Source organism: Equus przewalskii, chromosome 5, assembly GCF_037783145.1.
Source record: "Equus przewalskii isolate Varuska chromosome 5, EquPr2, whole genome shotgun sequence".
NCBI lineage: Eukaryota > Metazoa > Chordata > Mammalia > Perissodactyla > Equidae > Equus > Equus przewalskii.
In genome coordinates this window covers 35817760-35831205 of record NC_091835.1, presented here as the reverse complement: position 1 = coordinate 35831205, position 13446 = coordinate 35817760, and the positions used below count along the sequence as shown (strand labels likewise).

The 13446-nt window shown below is 39.7% G+C and overlaps 1 protein-coding gene across 1 annotated transcript in view; it reads left to right on the top strand.

Moving 5' to 3' along the window:
- LOC103563703 (antigen WC1.1) overlaps positions 1-13446 on the top strand; it is a 52876-nt gene that overhangs the window by 17819 nt on the left and 21611 nt on the right. The window contains exons 3-7 of the mRNA XM_070619028.1: positions 893-1201; positions 1289-1606; positions 8002-8094; positions 8172-8486; positions 9616-9930. Coding sequence (XP_070475129.1) covers positions 893-1201; positions 1289-1606; positions 8002-8094; positions 8172-8486; positions 9616-9930 — 1350 coding nt within the window. The remainder of the gene's footprint in view (positions 1-892; positions 1202-1288; positions 1607-8001; positions 8095-8171; positions 8487-9615; positions 9931-13446) is intronic.

Here is a 13446-nt window from a genome sequence, read left to right as displayed (position 1 = left end):
TAATTTTCTTGTTGGATAAGCCAGACAGAGAAACACAAATACTGCATGATTTCACTCATATGTGGGAGATAACTAATACATGGATAAAGACAACAGATTAGTGGTTACCAGAGAGGAAGGGTGGGGCGGGGGTGATGGGCGAAAGGGATAAAGGGGCACATATGTATGGTGATGGATAAAAATTAGACTACTGGGGATGAGCACTATGAAGTGTACCCAGGAACTGATAAATAATAATGTACACTGGAAATTACACAATGTTATAAACTATTATAATCCTAATAAAATTACTTGGAAAAAAATAAATAAATAAATGTGAAATCTTAAAGGCGAACTAGTTATAATATCTATACTTCCTCCCTTGAGTCTGTCTACAGTTTGGCATGCACTCATGATTTTCCCCTATCCTCAGTCACTTGAGGATTGGCCCCTGAAAGAGAGCTGGCCAGAATTCTATCCCAAGAAATCTCAGGATGGTCCTCTAAACTGGTCTGACTGATAGGCCTTTAGTCTCTTGAATCCCTTGATTCTTTTTTAACTCTGGATTAGTTCAGCTCTTCATATCTCTGCATCCAAGTTCGAATTCCCACTACAGTGCACTTTCGTTGGGTCTTGGAGTTTCCAAACCCCTAAATAAGGACTTCAGATTTCTAACCAACTTCAAGGTATATGTTCCTGGGATTTAGCCATTCCAAAATGACCTTGCAAATCCTTCTGGAATTCTCATCAGAAACTCGCTCATGAAAATGCAATTCTGACACTAACTGTAAAGTTCTCTCACCATGCCCCACCCCTGAAAAAGAAAAGCTTTCACACATTTCCTGTGAAATGTTGTTTCCAATTGCTGAGCCAAAATCATGAACACTCACTGGGTTTGTTTGTTTTCTCTTAGGATTTGTGCATCTGGTTGGAGGGGATGGACCCTGCTCAGGGCGAGTAGAAGTGCATTCTGGGAGAGACTGGACTCCAGTGTCTGATGGGAACTTCACACTCCCCACTGCCCAGGTCATCTGTGAGGAGCTGGGGTGTGGCAAGGCTGTGTCTGTCCTGGGGGATGTGCCCTTCAGAGAGTCAGATGGACGAGTCTGGGCTGAAGAGTTCTGGTGTGAGGGGCAGGAGCCTGAGCTCTGGTTCTGCCCCAGAGTGCCCTGTCCAGGAGGCTCTTGCCACCACAGTGGGGCTGTTCAAGTTGTCTGTTCAGGTGAGATGCAGAGCAGAACTTGAACCTCCCTGCATACCGTGCTAAGGAAAACTGGGATGTGGCTGAAATCCTATTTTCTCCCATCAGAGTACACAGAAGTCCGGCTCATGAAAAATGGCACCTCTCAGTGTGAGGGACAAGTGGAGATGAATATTTCTGGAGAATGGAGAACGCTCTGTGCCTCCCACTGGAGTATGGCCGCTGCCAATGTTGTCTGTCATCAGCTCAGCTGTGGAGTCGCCATCTCTACCCCAAAAGAAACATACTTTGTGGAAGGAGGTGACCAGGTCTGGAAAGCCCAATTTCACTGCTCAGGGGCTGAGTCCTTCCTGTGGAATTGCCCTGTGACTGCCCTGGGCATTCCTGACTGTACCCATGGAAACACAGCCTCTGTGATCTGCTCAGGTAAGAGAGAGGGAGGGGCTAACTGGTACTTAGGATGCTCCTTGAGTGAAATGTCTCTAAGAGCAGAAAGTGTGGAAAAACTGGCTTCAAAAGTAAGATATTTCATGGTGAGATATGGTTCTTCTCATTGTTCATTCGTTTTTCAGGTCAAGGCAAGAAGTGTTAAGAGGAATAAGATTTTTTAATAAACATTTTTACTTAAGCATAGTCATAGAGAACAATGTATAAGCAATAAGTGTATATCTTAGTCATGGCCCAACTCAGATCAATAAAGAGAGCATTAACAGCACTCCAGAAGTCATCATTACATCCCACTAATCATTATACCCTCCCTCCTCTCCAAAGAAAACAACTTTCCTAACTTCTACTGCCATAGAATATTTTTATCGATTTTTGAACTTTATATAAAATTATGTAGCATGTTTTCTTTTCTGTCTAACTTCCTTAACTCTACATTATGTTTGGGATTCCTTCATGTTGCTGTTTATAGCAACACTTGACTCATTTTATTGCTGTAGAATATTCCGTTGAATGATCACATGACCATGTATTGATCTATTCAACTGATGGTAGAAATGTGAGTTGTTTCCAGCTCTTGAATATTACAAATACAATGCTATAAATTACCATGACAGGGATTTTTGGTGCAAATATGTATTGTTTATTTTATGTGTTTAACCCTTTGTGTTTTATTTTTACTCTCTTAATAGTATAGTATTCTTTGATGAACCAAATTCTTAATCTTAATAAAGTATAACTTATCAATCTTTCCTGTACATTGAGTGTGTCTTACATCCTTTTGAAGAGAACTTTGCCTACCCCAAGATCATAAAAATATTTTCTGAGAGTATCTTATAGAAGTTTAATAATTTTTCTTTTCCATATAAAATTGTACAGTCCTTCTGGGATTGATATCTGTGTGTGGTGTGAGATAAGGGTCAAGTTTCTTATTTTAATGTGGATATCCAATTGACTCAGAATCTTCTCCTGAAAAGACTCTCTACCCCACTGCAGTGCCACCTTTGTCATAAGCAGAGTGCATGTACGTCTGAGTCTTTCTAGACTCTCTATTCTGTTCCATTGTATCATTTTTCTATCCTTGCACAAAACTACAGTTTCTTAATTATTGCAACTTTATAGTAAGTCTGGATAACTTTACTTTAAAGGAGCTACTTTACAGTAACTCCTCTAACTTTGTTGCTTTTCTTGCCAATTGTGTTGGTCATTCTTGGTATTTGGCATTTTCATATAACTTTCAGAATCAGCTTGCAATTTTTCAGCAAAAAAAAATAACATAGCTGTATCTTGATTGAGGTTACATTTAATCCACGTATGAATTTGGAGATGAATCGACTTTGACAATATTGAGTCTCCCGATTCTTTTACCTGGTATATCCCTCCATTCATTTTATGTCTTCAATTTCTCTCAGAGGTTTTGCACATCTTTTACTAGGTTTTCTCCTGGGCATTTTATGATTTTAGTGAAGATGTCCTAGGAATGAATCCTCTCTGACTTATTTTCACCTTTTATTTTTAATTTTTTTTATTTTGACATTATTTGGTATTTACAGAAAAGTTTCAATAGTATAAAAATTCCCGGATAACCTTTATCCAGATTCTCCAATGTTAGTATTTTGCTGTAATCTCTGTCTGTCTCTCTTTCCTCCTGCCCCATTTCTCCCTGAATAGGTGAAATCTTTCTGAATTCGTAGCTAACATTTGTAGGTTGCTAATATGATGCCCCTTTACCCCTAAAATACTTGAAGGAATTTCCTTACATAACCACAGTACAATTACCAAATTTCAGAAATTAACATTGCTATAATATTATTTTCTAGTCCATAAGCTTTATTCCGATTTTATTAACTGATCCATGTACAGTATTCATGGCAAAAAAGAAATGTAAGGTAATGTGCTGCATTCTGTTTTCTCCATTTACTCTCCTTTAATGTGGAACACTTTCTGAATCTTGCTTTATTTAATAACACTGGCATTTGTAAAGAATACAAGCCAAGTATCATGCAGAATGTACCTCAATTTGAGCTGTGACAATACAGAAGAGAATTAAATACTGTGGGAGCACAGTAAATTGATATTGGGGTCCATCCCACATGAACACAAATTGGCTTTGACTTTTTTCCAAAGTAGAAATTGAAAAGAAAGCATTAGCCAAATCAATCACAAAACATCAATCTTCCTTAACTGTTGCACAGTTTGAGCTGTTCATATTATATTGGATACGGCTGTTGCTACAGGGAGCACTACTTTAAGATTTCTGTAATCTACTGTTAGTCTGCAGGATTCATCGGTTTTTCCCACCGGTCATATTGGAGAGATCCTTAAATAAGGCCTACATTCTTGATGTCCCCAAGGTATCTTATGCTATTTTGAATTAGTCACTTGAGTGGGTTTAGGTAATTCTAAGGTTCCCACTTAGCAGCCCCAATTAGAACAGAATGAAAAGCATAACATCACTTTTCCCAATGGTTTGAGTAAGGGAAGAGTCCTCAATTCAGACATCACATCCATTCCTATAATACATTCAAGCAAGGGCAAGGCAAAAACATACATTATTTTTATTTATAAATTTTTACTTTTAGCCATACTTTTACCTGCAAGCTTTCTACAATTATATCACCATATCCTCCTAAATTAATTATATTGCTTTTTCATTTACCATTGTCAGGTTTAGGTATAGACAGTACATTGAGCACCAAAAATCCCAATATTATTTCTCACCGCCCTCAAGCCATTTTCCTCCTACCAATTGGAATAACTTCCTATCCCCTGATGGTGGCTGTGCCCTGGCCCACCTGTCATTCAGAGTCATAATCCTCTCTTTTACCTTGCATCATTTTAACCTGCACTGGCTCTGACAGATCCATAGATTCCTCTTTTGTGTAATCAGTGAATAGTTTAAATTCATCAAGCCTGGGAGTAACCAAATGAATTTGCCCTGGTCTTTTTACGGTTTGAGGAGTTTGGGGACAGCTAGACCACCTAATCTCTTATGGTGATTCATAAAATTTTGGTGGCTACTCCATCTGTCTCCTCCTGTTTCATTCCATTTTTAATCAACCAGCTGAACACTTCCACCCAGTTTAATTGCCCCAACGTGTTTTTATAACCTATTGTTTCCTTTCTTTGAAAAATTCTAATCATTTTCCCATTGTTTAGCACCATTTGCAGTAGTTGGGCAAGAAGATCCACAACAGTTACCCTGATATCATCTCATCTCCCAAATAACAGCCAGATGGGGAGCCCAAGCAGCAAAAGCCCCTTTCATCACAGGGTCAAAGGCATAGGATCAGGAAAATTTTAGTATCATCATATAACCAATGCAAACATGCTTGCATTCTCAATATTTCATCACCCTCAGAGGGAGGATTCCACTTAAGAGTGGAGCTGGACAATTCTCTTATGCAGGGCATAAGTCATGCACACCTGCCTTCATATAACTCATCGGCTTGAGAGCTTGTCTCTCCATCCACATTTCTGCAAAAGCTACAGCAAATTGAATGTCTTGCGGAAGACTGTATATGCCCTTCCATTCATCAGAATTTAGTACAAAGGAAATAGTTTTTTGATCTCCCACGCACAAAATCTAACAATAACAGTTTGGGAAAAAAATGTTTATACTATCCTCCAAAGTGTCTTAACCCTCTGACTTAATATCTCCATGTTTTAGGAGTTCCTGATTCTTTTCCCCTGCTTCATGTAAGGTCTTTTTAGTGATCTTCCACTGAATTGGGACCATATTCTGATTGTAGAAGATATCCATCCAACTCTTTTATGGTGTTATGGCCTTCCCCTTTACAGAGTAAATCACTAGCTATAACTCTGAGACTCTGGCAGCCTCAGACTGCTTCTCTTATTTTTATATTCACTAAAACAGACCAAAGCAGCTAAGGTACCATGTTAACTCATTTCAATGAGGTAAGCATTTTTGGGTAGAAATTGACAAGCCAATTCTAAAATCTATGTAGAATGAAATGGGCAAAACAATTTTGAAGAAGGACAAATTTGGAAGCTACCTGATTTCAGGATTTAACTATAAAGTTGCAGTAACCAGGACAGTACAGTCTTGGAGTAAAGATAGATGCAACAGATCAATGCAACAGAATAGAGAGTTCAGAAATAGACCCAAATACCTGTATAGTAGGTTGACTGTATACAAAGATGCGATGACCTAATTTGTGTCCTCCTCCCTCACAAAATTCATGTGTTGAAGTCCTAATCTGCAGCACCTCAGAATATGACTGTATTTGGAGAAAGGGCTTCTAACGAGGTAATTAAGGTAAGTGAAACCATATGAATGGACCCTAATCAATATGACTGCTATCTTTATAAGAAGAGGAGGTTCAGACACAGACACACATGGGAAGAAGATCATATGAAGACACAGGGAGAAGATAGCCATCTACAAACCAAGGAGAGAGGCCTGGAACAGATCCTTGTCTTGGCCCCCATAAGAAATCAATCTTGCCAACACCTTGGTCTTAGACGTCTAGCTTCCAGAATTGTGAGAAAGTAAATTTCTGCTGTTTAAGCCACCCAGTTTGTGGCACTTTGTTATGGCAGCCCTAAAAAACTAATGCAGATGCCAAAATATTTCACTGGAGGAAGTATAGTCTTTTCAAAAAATGATGTTGGAATAAATAGATGTCTGAATGGGTGAAAAATAAACTGCAACCCTTTCTTCACACCATACCAAAAAATAAACTCAGAATTATTACCAACCTAAATGTAAAATTTTAAATTATTAAACTTCTAAATGAAAGCATAAGAGAAAATTTTCATGATCTTGGGTACACAAACATTTCCTAAGGCAGAAAAGGCATTAAGCATTTAAAAAATTGAGCGTTAGACTTCATCAAAATTTAAAACTTTTGGGGCCGGCCCATGCCCGAGTGGTTAAGTTAGCATGCTCCACTTTGGAGACCCAGGGTTTCGCTGCTTTCGGATCCTGGGCGTGGACATGGCACCACTTATTAGGCCATGTTGAGGCACTGTCCCACATGCCACGACTAGAAGGACCCACAACTAAAATATACAACTATGTACTGGGGGGGTTGGGGGAGAAAAAGCAGGAAAAAAAAAAAGAAGAAGATTGGCAACAGTTGTTAGCTCAATTGCCAATCTTTTATTTTTCTTTCTTTTTTTTTTTTGAAGGAAGACCAGCCCTGAGCTCACATCCATGCCCATCTTCCTCTACTTTATATGTGGGATGCCTACCACAGCATGGCTTGTCAAGTAGTGCCATGTCTGCGCCCGGGAACCAATCTGGCAAACCCCGGGCCACCAAAGCAGAATGTGCGCACTTAACAAGCCCACCACCAGGCAGGCCCCTTAATTGCCAATTTAAGAAAAAAAAAAATTTAACTTTTGCTCCTTGAAAGGCAACATTAAGAAATGAAAAGGTATTCCACTGATAGGGAAAAATTTGCAATATGTTTGTCTGACAAAATACACTCAGAATATGTAAAGAATTCTTACAGCTCAAAAACAAGACAAATATCCAGTTTAAAGATGGGAAAAGATTTGAAGAGATACATCCCAAAAGATGATATACAAATGGCCAATAAGCAAACTAAAAGATAGTTTCTGATAGCATCTTGTCATTTAATTCCACAAACATTTCCATCATGGTTGTTTACACTCCTCGTCAGGTAACGCCAATAGCTAGATGCCCTGTGAAAATCTTCCTAATGTCTCCTTTTCCTTCTTCATTTTCCATGAAATCTCTTTTACATGAGTATTTTTTTAATGACAGACTTTAGGTGAAAAATTGCAGAAATCCTTCAGAAAGGATATTTTGCTTCCTCTAGGCACCTGATTTACGGGTCACCTTATTTAAGAGGAGGTGAAGTGATTAGAAGCTGTGAGCAATAGTCTACTTTCAGTTCACTCTTCCTTCTGTGGTACAAGGGTTCTGGTTAACAGGCTCCTCCTCCTTGGCTGACCCTGAACTACACTTTGTGTTTCCTGAGCCTGTGAGTCCAGCAAAGTCTCTGCTGAGCTTTTCAGCCTCAGCTATTACCTCTGAATTGACAAAGCCCTAAAGGGGAAAGTGGCTCACCTCCGCCCTTTACTTGTCTCTGAGATCTTGCCTCCAAAACTTCTCACTGCCATGGTAGCTCTACAACACTTTCAAACACTATTGATAGGTTCCTGCTTTTCTAAATTCACTCCTAGTGCAACGCTTAGCTTAAAACAGAAAACTTGGCATTGTCAGAAGCAGAACTCTCCATAAAGAAGGCGAACTCTAAAATTACGATAACATGACTACTATGTTACAGCTTTCATCTCAGACCCCACACTAGATTGTAATTTAGTTTGATTCAATTCCCTGTTCTTCAACCCTGCTAACCCTCTGACCACTGTGGTTTCTGCAGGAAACCAGACCCAGGTGCTGCCTCAGTGCAATGACTCTGTGTCCAAACCAGCAGGCTCTGCAGCCTCAGAGGAGAGCGCTGCCCACTGCTCAGGTGAGGGGTCCCACAGGACCAGAAAACCCTTCTCATTGACCCTTAAATGCCCCATTGGCATGACTCTCTCTCCTCAGACAGCAGACAACTCCGCCTGGTGGACGGGGGTGGTCCCTGTGCTGGCAGAGTGGAGATCCTTCACCAGGGCTCCTGGGGCACCATCTGTGATGACAACTGGGACCTGAACGATGCCCATGTGGTGTGCCGACAGCTGGGCTGTGGAGAGGCCCTCAATGCCACAGTCTCTGCTCACTTTGGGGCGGGATCAGGGCCCATCTGGCTGGATGACCTGAACTGCAGAGGAAAGGAGTCCCACGTGTGGAAGTGCCCTTCCCCAGGCTGGGGGCAGCACGACTGCAGGCACAAGGAGGACGCAGGGGTCATCTGCTCAGGTCTGCGCTGCACATTGTCCATAGGCTGGTGGAGGAGGTGGGGCTCTGGAAGATGGGAGTCTCAGCCTCCAGGGCGTGTTGCTGGAAGAGCCATAGAAGAAAGCTTGCTTCCATAATGCCAGTCTTTCTAGCAGTTATGAAGATTAGGCACTCTTTTCCTCCTACAGCAGCTAAGGGTTTCGTCCTTCCTTCTCAGAAATATCTGCTGGCAGAGCCATTTCTTACAGTTTCCATTTGAAAGCAGGGCTCAGTCTTCAGTTACCCACGGTAGTAGAATCTTGAGATCCACTGTACTAGTTTCCATTTGTTGTTGTAACAAATTATCACATTATTAGTGGTTTTAAACTACATATATTTGTTATCTTCCAGTTTTGTAAGTTAGATGTCCAACACTGATCTCACTGGGCTAAAATCAAGGTGTCAGTAGGGCTGTATCTCTTCTGAGGCTCTGGAGGAGAATCCTTTTCTTGTCTTTTCAAGCTTCTAGAATCTGACTGCATCCCTTGACTCATTGCCCTCTTCCTTCATCATCAGACCAGCAATATTGCACATCTCTAACCATTCTTCCATAGTTAGATCTCCCTCTAACCAAAGCCAGGAAAAGTATTCCACTTTTAAGGATAGTGGGTCTAAGAATGTGATTAGATGACTCACCTGGTTAATCCATGACATTCCAGGTTAACCTCACCATCCCAAGATCCTTATCTTAATCACATCTGTACAGTCCCTTTTGCTATGTGAGGTAACACATTCAGAGGTCCCAGGGATTGGGACGTAGGCATCTTTGGGGGTGCATTATTCTGCCTACCACCTCACTATCCTCACTCCCTTTCACACACTCTGTCAGAAGTTCTGTCAGGATGCAGGATTCAGCTTTCGCTCCATGCAGAGTGCCAGGTCAGGGGTCCTCTCAGTTCATATTCCACTACGTCATTGTGGTAGAAATAGAAAGACAGACACAAGTGGACAAAGTCAGGTAAAAAAGAGACAGTTTTCAGTCTTGCCACCTGGTGGGTGCTTCCTCAGCAAAGTCAGCGATGACTGTTCACAATCTGTGCGATAGAGAAAAACGCAGTGCGTTGAGTGGAATGTTCACTGTGCCCTGTTCCCCTACCCCTTTCAATTTTAGAGTTCCTGGCCCTCAGGATGGTGAGTGAGGACCAGGAGTGTGCTGGGTGGCTGGAAGTTTTCTACAACGGGACCTGGGGCAGTGTCTGCCGCAACCGCTTGGAAGCCATGACCTTGTCCATGATCTGCAGACAGCTTGGCTGTGGAGACAGTGGGACCCTAAATACTTCTGTTGCCTTTAGAGAAGGTTCTAGACCACGATGGGTAGATGGAATCCAGTGTCGGAAAACTGATAAGTCCCTCTGGCAGTGTCCTTCCGACCCTTGGAAATACAGTTCATGCCCTCCAACACAGGAAGCTTATATCACGTGTACAGGTGAATTACTGTCTGTTTCTATGTGTCTGTCCAGCTCTGTGGGATGTTGTTAGTGAGATTTTATATTTTCAAATCTAAGTGATGAGTGTAAGATATGTCTACAAAATGAAGTTTGAATGGGGCAAATTTAATCCATATGTCCCAACCTTGTTTCTTTTTTTTTGATTGAGATATAATTGACATATAACCTTATATTAGTTTCAGGTGTACAACATAATGATTCTACATTTGTTTATATTGGGAAATGATCACCACAATAAGTCAGCCTTAACATCCATCACCACACATAGTTAAAAGATTTTTTTCTTATGATGAGGACTTTTAAGATCTACTTTCTTAGCAACTTTCAAATATACAATACAGTGTTAACTATAGTCACCATGCTGTACATTACACCCCCAGGACTTATTTATTTTATAACTGGAAGTTTTCACCTTTTGCCCACCTTCACTCATTTTGCCCACCCCAACCCCCTACCTCTGGTACTCAGCAATCTGTTATTCGTATCTATGAGCTTGTTTTTCTTGAAGATTCCACATATAAGTATGATTATATGGTGTTTGTCTTTCTCTGTCTGACTTATTTCACTTAGCATAATGCCCTCAAGGTCCATCCATGCTGTTGAAAATTGCAAGATTTCCTTTTTTATGGCTGAATAATATTCCATTATATACATAACACATATACCATTAATGGAATATAATGGAATAATACCATATAATGGGGTAGTATATTCCATTATATATATATATGTATATAACACATATACAACATATACATACAACATATATATATACACACACATATATACCACATTTTTTTCTTTATCTGTCATCCATTGATTGACATTAAGTTGCTTCCATGTCTTGATTATGATCACTAATGCTGCAATAAACATGGGGGTGTACATATCTTTTCAAATTAGTGTTTTCATTTCCTTCAGATAAATACCCAGAAGTTAAATTGCTGGATCATATAATAGTTATATTTTTAATTTTTTCAGGAACTTCTATACCATTTTCCATATTAGCTGCACCTATTTACATTCCCACTAACAGTGCACAAGGGTTCCCTTTTCTCAACATCCTTGCCAACTGTTATTACTTCCTCTTTTTTTAACGATTGGCACCTACACTGACATCTGTTGCCAATCTTATTTTTTTCCCCTTCTTCTTCTCCCCAAAGACCCCCAGTACATAGTTGTATATTCTGGTTGTAGGTCCTTCTGTTTGTGCTATATGGGATGCCACCTCAGCATGGCTTGATGAGCGGTGCCATGTCTGCGCCCAGGATCGGAACGGCAACACCTTGGGCCCCCGAAGTGGAGCGTGCAAACTTAACCACTCGACCACAGGGCCGGCCCCTTGTCATTTTGATATTAGCTATTCCAACAGATGTGAGGTGATATCTCACTGTGGTTTTGATTTGTGTTTCTCTGATGATTAGTGATGTTGGGCACCTTTTTATGTACCTGTTGGCTAACTGTATGTTTTCTTCAAAAATGTCTATTCAGATCCTCTGCCCATTTTTTAATCAGATTGTTTGGTTTTTTTGGTATTGAGTTGTGTGAGCTCTTTATATATTTTGGATATTAACCCCTTATCAGAAACATAATTTACGAATATTTTCTCGCATTCTGTCAGTTGCCTTTTCATTTTGTTGATGTTTTCTTTTGCTGTGCAGAAGCTTTTAGTTTGATGTAGTCCCACTTGCCTAATTTTTGCTTTTGGTGTCAAATCTAAAAAAATCACTGCCAAGAAAAATGTCAAGGAGCTTTTCCCTATGTTTTCTTCTAGGAGTTTTATGGTTTGAGGTCTTACTTTCAAGTCTTTAATCTATTTTGAGTTAATTTTTGTGTATGGTGTAAGACGATAATCCAGTTTCATTCTTTTATGCATGTGATTGTACAGTTTTCCCAACGTTATTATTGAAGAGATTATCCTTTCCCCATTGTATATTCTTGGCTCCATTCTCGTAAATTAATTGGCCCTTTATGCATAAATTTATTTCTGGGCTCTCTATTCTGTTTCATTGATCTCTGTGTCAGTTTTTATGTCAATACCATATTGCTTTGATTACTATAGATTTGTAATATAGTTTGAAATCAGGAAGCATGTTGCCTGCAGCTTTGTTTTTTCCTTTCTCAAGATTGCTTTGGCTATTTCTTGTCTTTTGTAGTTCTATACAAATTTAAGGGTGTTTGTTCTATATCTGCAAAAAATGTCATTGGAATTTTGATAAGGGTTGCAGTGAACCTGTAGATTGCTTTGGGTAATGTGGACATTTCAATAATATTAATTCTTCCAATCAGTGAGCACAGCAAATCTTTGCAATTATTTATCTTCTTCAATGTCTTTTATCAACATCTTATAGTTTCCAGTGTACAGGTCTTTCTCCTCCTTGATTAAATTTATTTCTAGATGTTTTATTATTTTCAATGCAATCGTAAATAGTATTGTTTTCTTTTGTGTGTGTGTGAGGAAGATTGGCCCTGAGCCAACATCTGTTGCCAATCCTTCTCCTTTAGCTTGAGAAAGATTTGTCGCTGAGCCAACATCTGTACCAATCTTCCTCTGTTTTATGTGGGGTGCTGCCACAGCGTGGCTTGACAAGCTGTGCTGGGTCCATGCCCAGGATCCAAACCTGTCAAGCCCAGGCCACCGAAGTGGAGTGCATGAACTTAACCACTACGCCACTGGGCCAGCCTGGGGATTGTTTTCTTAATTTCTCTTTCTGATACTTCGTTGTCAGTGTATAGAAATGCAACTATGTTTGTATGTAGATATTGTACCCTGCAACTTTACTGAATTCGTTTATTAATTCTAACAGCTTTTTGGTAGAGTCTTTCGGATTTTCTATATATAATGTCACGTCATCTGCAAATAGTGACAGTTTTACTTCTTCCTTTCAGATTTGCATGTCTTTTCTTTCTTTCTCTTGCCTAACTGGTAGGGCTAATAATGCCAAAACTATATTCAATAAAAGTAACAAAAGTAAGCATCCTTGACTTGTTTGTGATGTCAGAGGAAAAGCTTTCAGCTTTTTGCAGTTGAGTATGTTGTTAGTTGTAGCCTTGTCATATATGGCCTTTATTACATTGAGGTACAATCTTTCTTTACTCAACTTGTTGAGAGTTTTTATTATAAATGTATGTTGAATTTTGTCAAATGCCTTTTCTGCATCTATGGAGATGATCATATGATTTTATTTTTATTGAGGTCATGTTGGCTTACCATATTATACAAACTTCAGGTGTACATTATTGTATTTCACTTTCTGTATAGACTGCATTGTGTTCACCGCCAATAGTGTACTTCTTATCTGTCACCATACATATGTGCCATTTTACCACTTTTGCCCTCCCCCAACCCCTTTCCCCTTTGGTAACCGCTAATCTGTTCTCTATGTCCACGTGTTTGTTTATCTTCCACATATGAGTGAAATCATATGGTGTTTGTCTTTCTCTGTCTGACTTATTTTGATTAGCATAATACTCTCAAGATCTGCCCATGTTGT